This window comes from Microtus oregoni, unplaced genomic scaffold, assembly GCF_018167655.1.
Source record: "Microtus oregoni isolate MIOR12 unplaced genomic scaffold, Mior012 000029F_ref0000214, whole genome shotgun sequence".
Taxonomy (NCBI): Eukaryota; Metazoa; Chordata; class Mammalia; order Rodentia; family Cricetidae; genus Microtus; species Microtus oregoni.
In genome coordinates, this window is record NW_024543088.1 from 25,327,483 (window position 1) to 25,344,643 (window position 17,161).

A 17,161-nucleotide genomic window follows, 5' to 3' on the forward strand; every position below is an offset into this window, starting at 1 on the left:
TTGGGTATGTTATTCACTCAGACAATGTGGCTGGGCTCCACTGAGGAATTTTAATGCCATAATCCAAAGAGGCACCCAAGGATAAAGATTTTCAACTGATACAGATAGAAGAAAAATTACTTCCAGTTCCATCCCCACATCCACACAGTAAGTGCTTAGGGCCAAGCACACTTTGTATCCGTTGCCCACCGGATATAACCAAGGTTGTGTGGGCGATGAACTAACCCACGCAGCAATGTTATGTCTCAACTTTCTCTACTCTAATCATTTACAGACTGTTGACAGATATTTGATCCTGGGGTCAAGGTGAACATCTACAGTTATATAACAAAACTCTATAAAACCTTTATCAATTGAGTGCGTGCCACTATCGAGTCGTCTGCTATGGTGGACCACAGCCTAGGATGGTTTAGCACAATGAAGGTGCTCGCCGTAGCACTGCTTCTAGTCACCCTGCAGTATTCCCATGCCCTGAGTCCCACCAGCTGTGATGCTTCTGAGCCTTCGGCTGAGAAAGTTCTAGATCTGATCAATAAAGGGCGGAGGAACGGCTATGCTTTCCAGTTGCTGCGAGTCTCAGACGCTCACTTGGACACAGTGGTGAGAATGGCCAATGAGGCACTGAGCTGGGAGGTCATGTGTGAAGGGGAAAAGGGACTGGAGTCCCTGAGCAGACTGCTTTGCAGAATTAATGACTCTCATCCGGCTTTCCTGTTTAGTTCCTGAGGCTTGCTCGAAATTGTTGGGTTTGCCTCTAAATTAATGTTTGCCATTGGCGTGTCATTAGTGATGCATCAGTCTGTAAGGAGCTAGAAGTACTGTGCTGAGCCCATGGACTACTGGGCACTTTGAAAACTAGAATAGCTGCGTATCTCAAGGAAACAAGAATCTGCTAAGTGCACAGAGGCCAACTGGGTAAAATGGGACGTATTTTGTGACCATGTGTCTGCCGAAGATATTGGAGCAATTTAATAACAGATTTCTTAATACCAAAAGGGAAAGATGCTGGTGGGTTTTGGAGGGTGGACGGGGTTTGAATGGTCTACCCTAGCACATTGTCACCTCTAGGAGAGTGGGGAATCAGAAAGAGGTGTGTTGCGAAGTAACTGAGGAAGCAGGGAAGGAGTTACCGAAGTTCAGTGAGGTTCTGAAAAGGGAGGGATTCCGTGTGAAGCTGGAAAAGAGTAGGGCTTATCTTGAAGCCATGCAAACTCGTTGCCTTCATTTAGATTATATGGCTGTTTAGAATGGATTTGATAGGCCAGTAGGGACTATAGAGAGATGCTGATTCTTCCCATTGCAGCAATAACAGTAACAACAACAATAGCCTCCATCTTCTCTGGTGAAATGTCTGGAAGCAGGAAGCCAGACCATGGACAACTGCAGACAACACATAAAGCAATTTATACTCTCTACAGCACAGGAGACACGGAAGGACGGCAAAATGCAGAAGATGGGAACACAGGAACTTAAGACAAGCCCTTTAATGACCGTCTCTACCACTTTAAGCTCTTTGCCACATGTGCTGGACACAGGACGAAAGAGCAAGGCGCTATTTCTGAATGACAGTTCAGAGAGGTGGGAGGAGGGGACACAATGAGGTCGAGGAGACAGAGGCAGGTAATGGGGACATGAACTAAGAAGCTGTTCCTGTATTCAGGAGTTTGAAACTGAGGACTAGACTGAGGTGGCAGCAAAGAAAAGGAAGAGATAGGACACAAGAGACATGTCATTGAAAAGCCGTTCAACCTGCTTGGTGATTGGCCAAAGCAAAGAAACTGATCAAAACAAGATCCATTCATCTTTTTCCTTGTTTGTTTATTTTGGCTGCTCCTGTTGTTATTTTTAGCTCAGGCTGGTCTTGAACTCCTGATCCTCCTGAGCTTTGGGGGTCCTAGGTATGAGCCCTGATCGTATGCAATTTACATTTGTAGAGTCAGAACCCAAGTAAAGAATTAAGGAAGCCACTGAGGAGGATGAGGAAGTCCAGGGAGATGGAGCGAAAGTGAACAAGTTTAGCTCCAGACAAGATTAAGGAGAGAAAGCCAGTTCAGGAACAGAGGACAGGACCACAAATACAGACCAAAGAAGGCAGGGGCTGCTGTCACTTTGAACTCCAGGCTTGCATTTCCAATACCTCTACTTAAGCCAACAGGGCCATTTAGTGACAGCTTTATAAAGGTGAAAGAAGAAGCTTCCTGATCCTTAAGGAGAGGATTTAGAAATCGCTATTTGAAGCTGTTTATTCAAATACATAGATTAGAGGACATAAGAGAATATCTGCAGAGGTTGGATATGCCAAGAAATTTTGTTTAAGAAAGGCTATTGCTGCCGGGCATAGTGATGCACGCCTGTGACCTCAGCACTTGGGAGTGGGAAGCAGGACGCTCAATTCCAAGCCAGCCTGGGTTTTCACATCCTAGGATCTGTTCTTAAAAAAGAAAGAAAAGGAGCAAGGGACAGAAAGAGGAAAGGGGAAGGGAATAGAGAGGAATGGAGGGGAGGGGAGGAAAATGGAGGGGAGGGGAACAGATGGGAGGGAAACGGAGGGGACTGAGGGGAAGGGAATGGAGGGGAGGGGAATGGAAGGGAGGAGAATGGAGGGTAATAGAGGGGAGGTAAAGGGAGAGAAAGGAAGGAAATGGAAAGGAAGAAATTCCTATCATTAAAAACAAAAGCAAACCAAAACAATAAATCTCTGGATTCTCACATCCTACTGACCCGGTCCTTCCTTGTCATCCTCAGGGAAATGCCACCATCTACTACTTTGTCCTAGACGTGAAAGAATCTGACTGTTGGGTCCTATCCACAAAATCTGAGAATGACTGTCTTGAAGCTTCACGGCCAACTGAAATCGTAAGTAACTAGGACCGCTGCTCTTCTATCTTCTATCCAATCCGCTCACTCAGTGGAGCTACACTGAAGCTAGAAAAAGCTGCTTATGCATGAAGATGACGTCAGCCTTAAATAGTACTCCCTTAAGAACCATTCTCGGGAACCCCGTTGAAGTAAGTTGATAGGGTTTGAGGAGTACCCAGGATAACATCAGCAGCTAAGAGCCTTGGCAAATCCCCAATCACCTTAGACTTAAGTCTCCTCAACTGGAACGCCCATGTCATTTCCAGAACCACAGTCTATACATTTATGAACTGGGAACTATGTGCCTTGAAGAGTGATCGGTCCTTCTGTTAGCAGTGACAGCCATGGTTGCAGCAAGGAACACGGCCTTGCTGTGCATGCTGGCCCTGGTTACTGAGGCCAGTCTCCCTGTCACAGAAGACAGCACAAGGGATCAGCAGACATGGGATGTCAGGGCCAGAAGAGTTTTGCACACCGAGGGGACACACTAGTTCTGTCCCCTTTGATAATGTTTGGGAAGTGGTCACGACCCATTTAAACAGTTGCTCTCACCAGGGTTTGGTGTGCCAAAGGTGTGCAGCACACAGAGCAGGCTGAAAAGGCCACTCTGGGACAAGACTGATGGACGAATCCCCAAATACACATTACATGAGATGGTGTACCACGGCCTTGGTATTCTGTCATAGGCCGTCTGTGCACATGGTTCCGTAAGGGCTTAAAATTGTCTTGCTTTTGCAGGTGATTGGACAATGTAAGGTCATAGCTACAAGATACTCTAACGAGTCTCAAGACTTTAGAGTGAACAACTATAACTGCACCACGAGCTCTGGTAAGGTCGTCTGCCGAATTGCTCACTCCAGATTAACATAGAACTCAATCATATGGTGGTGTTCGTAATGGAACACACGGTAGCCATCAGAGAGGGCCGCTGCCCTTCCCTTCTCCATTCGCACTCCCTCTGCTGAATAGACAACACCCCCACCCCGGCAAACGTCATTTAAAGAGATTTAGTATGTACTCATAGAGACTTAAAGAGGCAGTACACACACCACTAAAGAGATGTAGCTCTGAGTTTCGGCCGGCCTGAGCTTAAGTTCAAGCTTCCTTATTTGCCAGTTGCCTCAGAGTCAACACTGTTGGAATGGAATCGTGTCTCCATTGTGTCTAGATTTTGTTTTCAAGGTCATGAACTTCTGCCAGCCCAGGTATGTTATCTCCAAATAATTGTGGCTTGGGGAGCAGGTCATGTAACCTTTAGGTTTTTCTCATTTAGGATTCTTGTTGGAATCAAATAGAATGTGTCATCTTCACAGAATCCTTAACACTTGGCAAGAACTGGCTTCGACAGACAGTCTATATCACCCCACAGTGTACAGAGTGGTTACATATTGTGTTATGTCATGCACTGGTCGTTTTGTTTAACCTCACATAAGACTATGAAGTAACCATTGCCAAACTTTCTATTTTAGAGATAAAACTAACTGGATCTGGCAAAGATTCCAATGTGTGTTCTCAGAAGCAATGGAGACATGATAGAAATGACTCTAGCTACATCTCTACAGCGTTGGTTCCAGAGTCCAGACTCCTACTTATTTTTCTGAAAGACTTAGTTTCAGAAGGAGAGATTACAGCATGATTGAACGTAGGCAACAAGCCAGCAGCTTCTATAGGAAGTTGTTTAAAGAAAGAAAGAAGCAAGGCACAATGGTACAGGCCTACCCTCCAGCAGTCAGGAGGCCAAGGTGTGAATTTGAGGCCAGCTACAGAGTGATACCTTGTGGTTGGAAAGACAGGAGAGACCTGGGCAGTAGTGGGGCACACCTTTATTTTTTATTTATTTATTTTTTTTATTTTTTGGTTTTTCGAGACAGGGTTTCTCTGTGGCTTTGGAGCCTGTCCTGGAACTAGCTCTGTAGACCAGGCTGGTCTCAAACTCACAGAGATCCTCCTGCCTCTGCCTCCCAAGTGCTGGGATTAAAGGCGTGCGCCACACCGAGTCTGAGGCCAGCTTGGTCTACAGAGTGAGTTACAGGTAGCCAGGGCTACACAGAGAAATCCTATCTTGAAAACCAAAAAAAAAAAAAAAAGAAAAGAAAAAAGGAAGAAGAAAAAGGAGAGAGGGAGACAGAGAAAGAGAAAGAGAGAGAGACTGCTGGATCCTTTTCTGTACCTTTAATTTAAAGCTCGCTCCTTGACAAAGATAGGAAGTTGTGAAGTCTGGAGTGGACAAGGCATCATGGGTAGAGGTCCCAACAAGTACCAGCAGGCAGAGACAGCCTGGTGTCTGTGCAGCCTGATTGACTGATCCTGACATGTTTCTTTAAGCATTATCAGTTCTTCTCTCTTTAATACAGAAGCTAGTGTCCCCTGCGCACTGCGCTTACATGAGCTGTATTCAGACCTGGTCCTCTGACCCTGTGGTCTCACCCTCTTTCTTCTTCCTCAGTCTCTTCAGCCCTGAGCAACACCAAAGACAGCCCTGTGCTCCTGGAATACCTTGGAGAGTCTGAGGTTCACAGACAACAAGCCCATAATGCCCTGGAAAAGTACAAAGGGGAGAACGATGGCTTTGACTCTTTCCGAGTGGACCGAGTAGAGAGGGTTATAAAAGCGGTGAGTTTTCCCTGCTCCGACCTGGCGCGGGGAGCTGAGGGCCACACACCGTCTACTGCCTCACCTGGCCAGCTTCCTTTCTGACAGTCACAGCCTTCGATGCTCAGCCACCAGTATGGCCAATGCACAGCTTTTCTACAACTTCTTTTGCTTGAGAGAGAGTAGAATGAGGAAAACACTGAACATCTGAAAGGAAAAAGAAAAGAACCCAAAGGAAAGGCAAGAGCATGATGGAGTTATCTGAGCATTGAAAAACCATCCAAATTCAGCCTTCTTATATTATGGTTAGAACACTGAGGCTCAAAAAAACAAAAACAAAAACAAAATCCTCACCACGACCAGCATTGTCGCTGATGCTGCCTCACAGACCACGAATTCTATTGCCTCCCACACAGAACTGTCTGGTAGAACAGCTGGTTGATGTTTGGCCTTTGCTTTCCATATTTTAAAGATTTTTTATTTGCATGTGTGTGTGTGTGTGTGTGTGTGTGTGTGTGTGTTTGCTTGCGTATATGTATGGGCACTTTGCATGTGCTCTGCCCCCAGAGGCCGGCAGAGAGCACTGGATCTCCTGCTGTGGGTACTGGGAATTGAACTCATGTCCTTTGAAAGAGCAGCAGGTACTCTTAACAACCGCAGTATTTCTCTAGCCCTGCCAAGTGTTTTGGAAAGGGAAACTCGAATAGGTCATGGTGTTTTATGCAGTAGGATACATATAATGCGGTTTGCTATGAAGAGTGTTCTGGACTCACGTGTATTGGCAAGAGAGGTAAAGCAGGTTGCAGACCGCTACTGAGCTTATGAGCCCATGCAAATGAAATATTTAAATATCTAAATATCCCCACATGTGGAAAAGCCCAGAAGAAGAAACGCATCAAAGCAGTGGCAATGGGGTTGAGGAGATTGTTCACGTGTTGAGAGCACTGACCACTCTTCTAGAGGACCTAGGTTGGCTTCCCAGAATCCACATGGTGGCTCACAGATCTGTAACTCTTATTCCATAGGATCTGATACCCTCTTCTGAACTCCTTGGACACTGCATGTACACGGAGCACAGTCACACATGAAGGAAAAACACCCCACACATAAAAGCATAAATAAAATGGAAAAAGAAAACAGTAGCACTGACATCTCCCAAGAATGAGGGTCTGGGCTCAGGGAGGGTGTTTTTTCCCTGCTGTACTTCCACTTGTATATTAGAGTTTCTGCAAAATGGCGATCTCTTATCACGGATGTCATATATTTTTTAAAAGCAGAAGCCATAGAAAAAATAGCATGCATTTGTCATTTTAATTCCCACAGTGCTTTGCGAGATATTGAATAATAAGCATCTATTGCTTTTCCTCTTAATGTTTTCTGCTCCTGAAACTCTGCTGATTCCTCTGTTCTAGAGAGGAGGGGAAAGAACCAATTACTATGTGGACTTCTCTATGCGGAACTGTTCTACACAGTATTTCCACAGAAGGCCTTCAGTAAGTATGACACACACCTGGGAAACATGTCACTTAGTGCACAGTACTCGAAGCGGCTCCTTCCTGTCAAATGTTCCACAGATGAGTTCCCTTACCAACACTCACACCACCACTGCAGAAGGTAAGCGCTCATGCTTTCTCTGGTTTGCAGATGGGAAAATAGTGTTACCATATACATGATGTTATATACATACACCTGAAATTGAGTTTTCAATTCATCAAGACCAAAGGTTTAGTGAACTAATAACCAGTAGATACTAGGGTCATCAACAACCATGAATCAAACCCCATGATGGCAAATGACAAGAGAAGAAGTGACCCTGGTTCCTGCCCCGGTTCACAGCCGAGCTTGGGTTAGAATCCAGGTCTGTCCAGCAGGACTTCATCCCTGATCAAACTGACCCACTATCTGCCGGAAGATCTTACCAGAAATACTGGGTATCTCTGCCCCTTAGGCATTTCTTAGCAGGTATTTGGTCACAGTGATGAGAGAGGGACTAACACATTACAGCTCCTCTCCACCTACTGTCTACAGCCCCTCTCCACCTACTGTCTACAGCCCCTCTCCACCTACTGTCTACAGCCCCTCTCCACCTACTGTCCACAGCCCCTCTCCACCTACTGTCTGTCTACAGCCCCTCTCCACCTACTGTCTACAGCCCCTCTCCACCTACTGTCTACAGCCCCTCTCCACCTACTGTCTACAGCCCCTCTCCACCTACTGTCCACAGCCCCTCTCCACCTACTGTCTACAGCCCCTCTCCACCTACTGTCTACAGCCCCTCTCCACCTACTGTCTACAGCCCCTCTCCACCTACTGTCTACAGCCCCTCTCCACCTACTGTCTACAGCCCCTCTCCACCTACTGTCTACAGCCCCTCTCCACCTACTGAACTTCCCCACAATTCCGCTGAAGCCATGAAAGTGTCTGGCTCCGCTACCCCGGAATAAAGAGGCCTGAAATCTCTTTTTGTTTTGGTGGTTTGTTTGTTTGTTTTTGTTTTCTAGACAGTTTTCTTTGTGTATCCCTGGCTGTCCTGGAATTTACGTTCTGGTACAGTGTGGCCTCGAACTCAGAGAGAGTGAAGTGCTGGGATTGAAGGGGTGCTCCACCACCCACCTAGAGAGGCCTGGAATCTAAACCATTTGCCTGTACACTCTTAGCCAGGAAGTGTCAGGAAATGGGAACTCTGTTCTGACCTCAACTCCAGGGCTTGTCCAAAAGGAAGACACAGACCTGGTCCCTTTCCTCGATCTTCACTCCCCTGTACTCAGACACACACACACATACATATGTGCACATTCACTGTACACGCACTGACATACACTAACAGGCATCTTTTTTCACAGGTCTTTGGATTCTGCAGAGCAGTTTTGTCCTACAACGTAGATGCCACCGACCTGGAAACCCCAGAAAACATTGACATAAACTGTGAAGTCTTCGACTTTGAGGTAGGCTGGCTGAGCATCCTTTGTCATGAGCAGGACCAAGCTAAGTGATCATTTCAGATACATTGTACATTTGACTCATTTGGCTGTTATGACGTGTGTGTGTGTGTGTGTGTGTGAGAGAGAGAGAGAGAGAGAGAGAGAGAGAGAGAGAGACAGAGAGACAGAGAAAGAGAGATAGAGACAGAGTAGGTTTTTGTCATCAAGAACATGGCTCTATAGGTTTTATTTGTTTTTATTTTATTTCATATCTTTGGTTTTTTCTTTTTGTTTATTTGTTTTTCTTCTTTTGAGACAAGTCCACACTTCGTAGCATTGATTGGTCTGGAACTCAGTATGGAAACCAAGCTGACCTCAAATTCCTAGAGATCTGCCTACCTCTGACTCCCAAATGCTAGGATTAGAGGTGTGCACTATCACACCCAGCCATATGTAACACTACCATGCCCAACCATATATTTATTTCTAAGTTAAAGTCTGTTGGTGTAAAACTGTGATTCCAACATGTGGGAAGCTGAGATAGAAGAATAGCCAAGTTCAATGCCAGCCTGAGTTACAGAGAAAGACTCTGGGTTTTTTTGTTTGTTTGTTTGGTTGGTTGGTTTTTTTTTTTTAAAGAACTCAAGTTCAGGGTTTGGAGACTATTGTCTGTCCTCTGAAAGAGTGGCTATATTCTGGAAGAGTGTCTTTGAAAAACAAAACAAAAAAAAAAAACAAGCAAGCAAACAAAAAAAAAAAGGTGGACAATGTGGCACACACCTGTAATTCCAGCACTTGGGAGGCAGAGGTGAGCAGATCTCTGTGAGTTCAAGATCTACAGAGTGAGCCAAGGTTACACAGAGAAACCTTGTCTTGAAAAACAAAACAACAACAACAACAAAAGGTGTGCCTGTCTGTCCTCCAGAAGAGTGTCTTGGGACTGAGCTGGGAATGTCATATCCATCATAAGATGCTAGTTTAATAGACAGGTACCATTCCTTGATAGAGTTTCATCACTTTTCATTGAAATGAGAAAAACAAGACAGGGATTTTCTGTGTTTAGCCCTGGTTGTCCTATAACTTGCTCTGTAGACCAGGCTGGTCTCAAAATCGCTAAGATCTGCCTGTCTCTGCCTTCTTAGTGCTGGGATCAAAGGCATGCACCACCATTGCCTGGCAAGAATAATATAATTTTTTTTAACGAAACAGCATCCAAAGGACCACCGTTACTTTAGAGATTATCTTTCTAACTTGTCAAAATAGTATTCCTTTTGGGAAATAATCATGCTATTCAGTAACAGTTTTTCTTTGTATTTTAAATGTAATCTGGCTAGAAAAATATTTAAGAACTGGGCTGGTAAGACTGGCTTGACAGTTAAGAGTAGTAGCTGCTCTTACAGAGGATCAGGGTTCAATTCCTAGCCCTTCCCATAGTAGCTCACAGCTGTTTGTACCTCCAGTTCCAGGGGGATCTGATGCCCTCTTCTGGCAGCCACTGGCACTGCACACACACAGAGCACACAAACATAGATGCAGGCAAAACCCCACACACATAAAATAATAAATTCTTAAAAGTTCGAAGAGTTTCTTTTGGTATCCTACTTCTTCCACTGATTTGTGAAAACTTTGAAAGCCTCTGGTCTAAGTCAAGCCTAACATCTAACTTCTTACATAATTATATTCACTTTGCTGTGTCTTTTAGCAGGCTAGAAACGCGAGTGACATAAAACCCCACTGGGGCCGTGAGCATTCTCCTTTTGGCAAACACCCACGTGGTCCTCATGGTCATGAGCATCATGGACCCCCTCCTCACGGACACCCTCCACATGGACACCCTCCACATGGACACCCTCCACATGGACCTCCTCCACATGGACACCCTCCTCATGGACCCCCTCCACATGGACACCCTCCTCATGGACCTCCTCCACATGGACACCCTCCTCCCAGACACAATTTCCATGACTATGGACCCTGTGATCCACCCTCCAATGATCAAGAACACAACGGGCCACCGCATCATCGGGGCCATGGTCCACCACACCATCGGGGCCATGGTCCACCACATCATCGGGGCCATGGTCCACCACACCATCGGGGCCATGGTCCACCACATGGCCACTCAGGGAAAAGGGGTAAAGGGTTCCCTCCTTTCCACCATCCACAAGTCAGAAGTATCTACCGACTCCCTCCACTAAATGCAGGTGAAGTTCTGGCTATGCCTGAAGCCAATTTCCCCAGCAACTCAATGTCGAATTGCAAGAATCCCCTACAACCAGAGATCCAACCCTTCCCCGAGGTAGCCTCGGAGTCATGTCCAGGGAAATTCAAGAGTGAATTTCCACAAATTTCTAAGTTTTTTGCAAATATGCCTCCAAAATAAAACCTGATATCTTGGTGTGGGGGAAAGAGACAAGTTCTGAATAAATAAAAATGTGAACAGTAAGAAACGAAGAGTGTGGTTATTCTAACTTTATTTTCCTACTTAGCGAAGTGTAGGAAAGAAGCCGGCACAGGACAGACAGATGGAATGAGATGAAGGACATCAGTGCTATGAGCCAGGGTTGCATTCTGTCACTGGACGCTGCATGAGATGGGGCAGATCTCTAACACTCGGAATTCCTCTTTTTCTCGGGTTAGCTCCCTAATCCTAGAGTCTCTGCTCACACTTATGCGATAGCTGGGTGTGTTAGCTACACTGCGGTTACAGCGATACAATACCACGACCAAGGGATCTTACAGAAGCATTTGTTTTGTCTCCTGGTTCCAGGGAGATGAGAGTCCATCGTGATGGGGAAGCCTGGCAGCAAATGACAGGCATGGCAGGTGACAGGAACTGGAAGCTGAGAGCTCATATCACAAGCACAAAGCAGAAAGAACTAGAAGCAGCATGGGGCTTTTAATCTCAAAGGTCACTGACCAGCCCCCTCAGGCAAGGCATACCCCCTAAAAGAATCTCCAGAAAAAAACCACAAACTGGGGACCCAATGGTCAAGTATCAGCCTATGGGGACATTCTCAATCAAACCAGACATACCAAGAAAGAATACATTTTTTAAAACGACTGCTATAAAGGTCACTCACAATGTCTTCCAGTGAATGTTATCAAATTCCATTATAAAGCACTTAATAAAACTGGCTATAAGCTGCAAAGAAAGTTTTAACATAATCAGGAACAAAATTTCAGATGTTCAAGAAATGGCTTTCATGTTCCACCTGATTCCCACTTCACAAGGCACTCTCTAGGACTAAGGGGACACTAAACCTGGTCCTCCCTGCAGTCCCCGACTCTCCCCAGATTTGTACCACAGAGTGCTCTGCTTGGGTGGACACAGAGGACCATCGGCCTGTGCTCATCTCTCTTTGAGGCTATTCAATGGCCACTTCTATATCCAATTAAAGATAAAGGATCCGTGGAAGATCACCAGGGAACAGGAGCGCCTAGATACACCATATGGTTATACCAAGATGCCTCACGTGGCTGTGCCAAGATGCCCCACGAAGCTGTGCCTAGATGCCCCATGTAGCTATGCCGAGATGCACCACAGGGATCTTGCCTAGACTGTGTCCTCAGAAGGCAGAACGGAAGACTGTCCCCCAGAAGGGAGAACGAAGCTCTGCATCTCAGGAACTCTTGACGTTACTCTCACTGTCCTTTTCATCTCTTTCCCACAGTCTGAGATGAGTTTGCCTTCTTCATTTTTGGTGCTAAACAACTCTTTTTCTTCCACTTCAATACCCTTCTCTCCTTTGTTCTCAATCTGAACTCACACCCCTGGAGCCAGATTAATCAGTTCTAGATTTTCTCTGCCTCCCAGCCACAATGGTCATTACTCCTCTAAACACCAAATAACCAGCATGGCACAGGCTCTGGCCAGTTCTAGCAATCATTTAGGACATTTGGCAACCAGAAATAACCACTGTGACCACTCTATGGGGGCCAGCTAAGTGTTGCCCTAGGGAACGTTGTTCTTTTCCAGAAGCATGAACCCAGAGTCAGCTGCCTGAGAAAAGAGCTGAGAAGGGGGTTACCAGGAAGCCAAGAACAAATAAACTCAAATAAACAAATAAACAACCCAAAATATTATTTACCACAGATTTGTTTTGTTTTTTATTTTGTTCTTTCTTTCTTTCTTTCTTTCTTTCTTTCTTTCTTTTCTTTCTTTGTTTTTTGAGGTGGGGTTTCTATGTAGCCCTGGCTGTCCTGGCACTCACTCTGTAGACCATGCTGGCCTAGAACTCACAGAGATCTATTCGTGTCTGCCTCTGGAGTGCTGGGATAAAAGGCATGCACTACCATACCCGGCTTGTTCTTTAATTTATAAAGCTGGTTGACAAATATTTCTTGAGTTTTTGAAAATACATCTTGAAAAGCACAGATATTAGAAGCCCTGATTATTTTAATAGATATCCTATTGAAGTTTCCACAGATAAACAATACAGCAATAAACACAGGAAACAAGCTGGGCACCATGGTACACACCTTGAAGGTCCAGAACACAGGAAGCAGAGGCAGGAGGATCCTTGTGAGTTTGAAACCAGCCTGGTCTACATAATGAGTTCCAGGACAGTCAGAGGTGTGTAATAGGAAGAGCTTGTCTCAAAAATTAAACAAAAAACAAAAGAATCAGCCCTGCAAGGAGTGTCTTTACATTCAACAGGGCCACACCTACTCCAGCAAGTCCACACCTACTCCAGCAAGTCCACACCTACTCCAACAGGCCACACCTACTCCAACAGGCCACACCTACTCCAACATGACTGCACCTACTCCAACAGGGCCACGTCTACTCCAACAAGGTCACATCTACAAGACCCACACCCACTCCAACAAGGACACATCTATTTCCAACAGGGCCACAGCCACTCAAACAAGGCTATACCTACTCCAACAGACCACGCCCACTTCAACAAGGCCACACCTCCTAATAGTGCCACTCACTGTGGTCCTATGGAATCCATTTTCTTTCAAACCACAAAGTCAGTAACTTTTAGAACTTAGGTTAGAGCTCTGAGCAGCCTCCTCCAAAGCCATATCCTTTACCCTGCTGGCTGTTCTGGTTCTGAGTCTCCACTGAAAACGTCCACAGTGATCCGATTCCTTCAGGACAACGTACCTTACTCACTTCCTCACCCTCCCATCTGCTAGCTCCTCTTTTCCTTCTGCTCAACCTGGAAACTTATCTATGGTGAAGAAATACGAAGGCATCTTTATACTCTAAGAGCCTGGAACATTTGCGGGGTCTCACAGCCAGAGTTAATGATACACCTTGAAATCTCTTAAGTCCTAAGACTGCTGTCCTCCTGTGCACTCAGGGTGTTTGTTCGGTTTGCCTTCTTGAGTACAGTCAGCAACCGACCTTACTTGCCTTAGATTTCCCATGTAAGATTTTACAACCTAAGCTAACACAAAACTGTAATCTTAAATTATGTACTCTTCCATGTCCCTGATACAATGTAATACATGTGTGTGTGTGTGCATGTGTGTTATGATAATCATTTGCTGAAAACAGCGAATAGGCTGAAAGGAGCTTAATAAAATGAGAATCAAGCATAAATGTTGAAGGTAACACGGATATTGCTCGATAGCGTGTGTTGCTAGTTGTCTGGGTCATTTTGATGTAGGAGAAGCTTGAAGGAGAAACATTGATGCTGTAAAGGATTTACAAATAAACATTCTTCAGGAAATATTAAGTTCCAGGAAGTAGAATTGAGTTGAAGGAGCGCTGCCTCTGATATGACATCAAGGTTAGTGTACTGACCACACTTGTTAGAAACACAAAAGAAATTTTTGTGCCATAATTGAAATGGTAGTGTGTGCTGTCGTTGTAGGGAAACCTACACGTGTGGAGGGTTTGACTAGTTTAACCGTGCACTGATACAGAGGACGTGAAATAGCAATGTAATTAATGTAACAGTAATTGTACCTATTGCATAGCAGGTGAAGGGCTGGCTCCAACAAGGAGCAAGCAAGTGTTACCTCGCTAATGCTCAAACTTTCTTTGCTTCCCCATAATCACAGCTTTGTATGCTACTCTTATTTAATGGAACCTCTGCTGAATTGATTATGTCTGTGTTTTCCTTCGGGGTTTTGTAAGCCAGATGATTTGGCCACAGGTTGGAAGACAAGTCACATGATTGAGACACCACAGGTTGGAAGACAAGTCACATGATTGAGACATGCACAGAAAGGCTGCAAAAGATTTGAATAACTGCTTAGACTTGACGGCCTTAAACCTGCTGTCCTAGCTTTAACAAGATCCTCTTACCTAGGAGATATCCTCCGGCTCCATTGTGACTTGTGTGACTCCAGTGTTTCCCAGCCCTTGCTGAAGCTAGCTCTTCCTCAGGTGTACAGTCGTACAACAGTCCTCTTTGTTGGAGACATGAATGGATGGACATGCACACTGGCTACTTCATTCCCCTTTGTGCTTCTGTAGAAGTGCAGTGGATTTGTGTAACCTTTTACAATACCTGTATTTATTTTCCCATTAGAAATTGATAACGTACCAACCAGGAGCACATGTCTTCCAACACAATGTGCCCATAATTGCTGCTTCTGTAGAATAGTCTATGTTCTTGAACTAATTAGGGCCCATGCTAGACTCTTTTCTCATGCAACTAAAGAACTGAACTTTTCTTTTGGTTATTAATATCCATGGCTTTTGCTAGCCTTGCACAACTATGATATGACACTAGGCTTATCTTTAGTTCTGTGCAGACCATCTCATTCTGACGTCCACAAAAATCACAATACATATAATTTATATGAACCTTTTAACTGTAGAAACTTTTTGCTTCAACGCTCAACTTCGGGGAAACTAAAGTCAAAGACCTGCCCTCTCTGCCTTAGTTTCTTTTCAACTTCCACCTCCTCATTTCTTTGTTTCTGTAACCTGTGGTGCTGGGCTGTTTCATTTATGAAAGATTACGTGTCTCTGCTTTTACTTTCAAAATTTGCTTAAATAAAAGAATTTCTAGGGAATAAAAACAAAAACAACCCCATTAAGATATTTTGGGGGGGGGGGGGAGCTGGAGAGATGGCTCAGAGGTTAAGAGCACTGGCTGCTCTTCCAGAGGTCCTGAGTTCAATTCCCCACAACCACATGGTTGCTCAAGCAATGATCTGTAATGAGATATTGAGATCTGGTGCCCTCTTCTGGCCCGCAGGCAGAACACTGTAGTAAACTAAAAATTTCTTTAAAAAAAAAAAAAAATTCTTAGTCAGCTCTCCAGTGCCAGAAACAGATTTAAAAGTAAAAGAGAGAGATGGCTCAGAGGTTAACAACACTGTTTGCTCTTTCAGAGGTACTGAGTTCAATTGCTGGCAACCACATGGTGGCTCACAACCATCTATAATGAGATCTAGTGCCCTCTTCTGGGAAGCAGGCATACACACAAACAGAACAAAGCATACATAATAAATAAATAAATCTTAAAAAAAAAAGAAAAGAGAAAAGATATTATTATTTTTAGGCAGGCACTGGTGGAAGATGCCTTTAATCCCAGGAGAGGCAGGCACACTGCTGTGAGTTTGCGGCTAGCCTGGTCTACAGAGCGAGTTCCAGGACAGCCAAGGATATGCAGAGAAACCATGTCAAAAACACAAAACAAATAAACAAAAAAGATACCATGAGTTCCACATTTTTCAGGTGGAGAAACTGAGATGGGAAGGTTATGAGAGTCTGACTCACAAACACACATGGGCATACATGGAAACTCACACTCATTCACACCTAGGCACATAACCAGGCAAGCATGAAACACACACACACACACACTGACATGCATGCACTTGCCTGTACAGACACAGTCACATAGACGTTCAGGAGAAGAGCCAGACTGACACCCATCTCGGACCTCTAACCAAGTGCCTATTCCTGCCATGCTCCTGTAAAGTCAGCACTCACCCCATATTGAGGACAGCACCCCGCCTCGGGCTTCTCAGGCAGGCTCCATCACAAGCTAGAGATTCCCATGGAACACACAGAGTTCAATCTTTGGGGCTTTTATTTTTTCATCCTCTCTTCTTCCTTTCTTCCCTCCCTCTATCCTTTCTTTCATTTCTTCTTTGCTTTTATTACTGTCTGTGTTTATGAGCGAGAATAAGAAGGTGTGGGTGCGGGCACAAAGGCCACAGCCCACATGTGGAGGTCAGAGAAAGATCAGGACTATGCGACTACCACCTCGGAAAGAAGGATCTTCCTGTTTCTCCTGCTGTCATACTCCAGGGCTGTGCGCTTCCTGGTGACTCTCACATCCCCCACCTCCTGGTTCACAGGATCCTAAATGTGTGTCACCATCCAGAGGTTTTTTCTGACTTCCTGGCATCAAACTCAAGTTGTCAGCATGAGGATCCTGGGGCAGGCACTTTTACCTGCTGGGCTCTTGCTGGCCACTCCCTCCCTTTTTTGCTTGAATTAATAGAATTGAGCAGAGAGGCTGGTTTTGCAGATGTGCCAGTGCCCTGGGTGGAGCTCCCAGCACTCGGCTGATGTTCCTGGGCTTGCACTTTGCAGGATGCAGCAGATCTGACAGAAGTCTGCCTCTATACACACATATCCCATTTATCGCGTTAGCTGCTTCTATACACACCGACATCCCATTAGCCTGCTTCTATACACACTGGCATTCCATAAGTAATGCTGTGTGGGAGGTTTGTACATTGTTCTCATGTTTACACATGGAGAAACCTTTGTAATTGGCCCAGTAACGTTGCAAGAGGCTAAGAGAATTGGTTGTTGCTTTTAGCTCCTCTTTTATTGGTTTCTGCTCTAATTCACTGTATAC

The 17,161-nt window shown here is 45.0% G+C and overlaps 1 protein-coding gene across 2 annotated transcripts; it reads left to right on the forward strand.

The window, feature by feature from the left end:
• Nucleotides 1-358: 358 nt before the first annotated feature.
• Hrg (histidine rich glycoprotein) lies at nt 359-10,818 on the forward strand. 2 transcript variants are annotated; one of them, XM_041678131.1, is made up of 7 exons: nt 359-600; nt 2,746-2,856; nt 3,598-3,688; nt 5,306-5,472; nt 6,864-6,944; nt 8,295-8,396; nt 10,075-10,818. In XM_041678131.1, the coding sequence occupies exons 1-7, from the start codon at nt 385-387 to the stop codon at nt 10,753-10,755; spliced, it is 1,449 nt and encodes a 482-aa protein (XP_041534065.1). In that variant the 5' UTR covers nt 359-384; the 3' UTR covers nt 10,756-10,818. The 2 variants fall into 2 exon arrangements, with proteins under 2 accessions (XP_041534065.1, XP_041534066.1); XM_041678132.1 differs by having other exon boundaries at nt 10,078-10,818.
• Nucleotides 10,819-17,161: the final 6,343 nt, after the last annotated feature.

Coding starts and splice junctions, on each gene's coding strand:
- Hrg (XM_041678131.1), top strand. CDS start 385: ATGGTGGACCACAGCCTAGGATGGTTTAGCACAATGAAGGTGCTCGCC. Junction 601..2,745: donor ACGCTCACTTGGACACAGTG/GTGAGAATGGCC, acceptor TGTCATCCTCAG/GGAAATGCCACCATCTACTA. Junction 2,857..3,597: donor CTTCACGGCCAACTGAAATC/GTAAGTAACTAG, acceptor TTGCTTTTGCAG/GTGATTGGACAATGTAAGGT.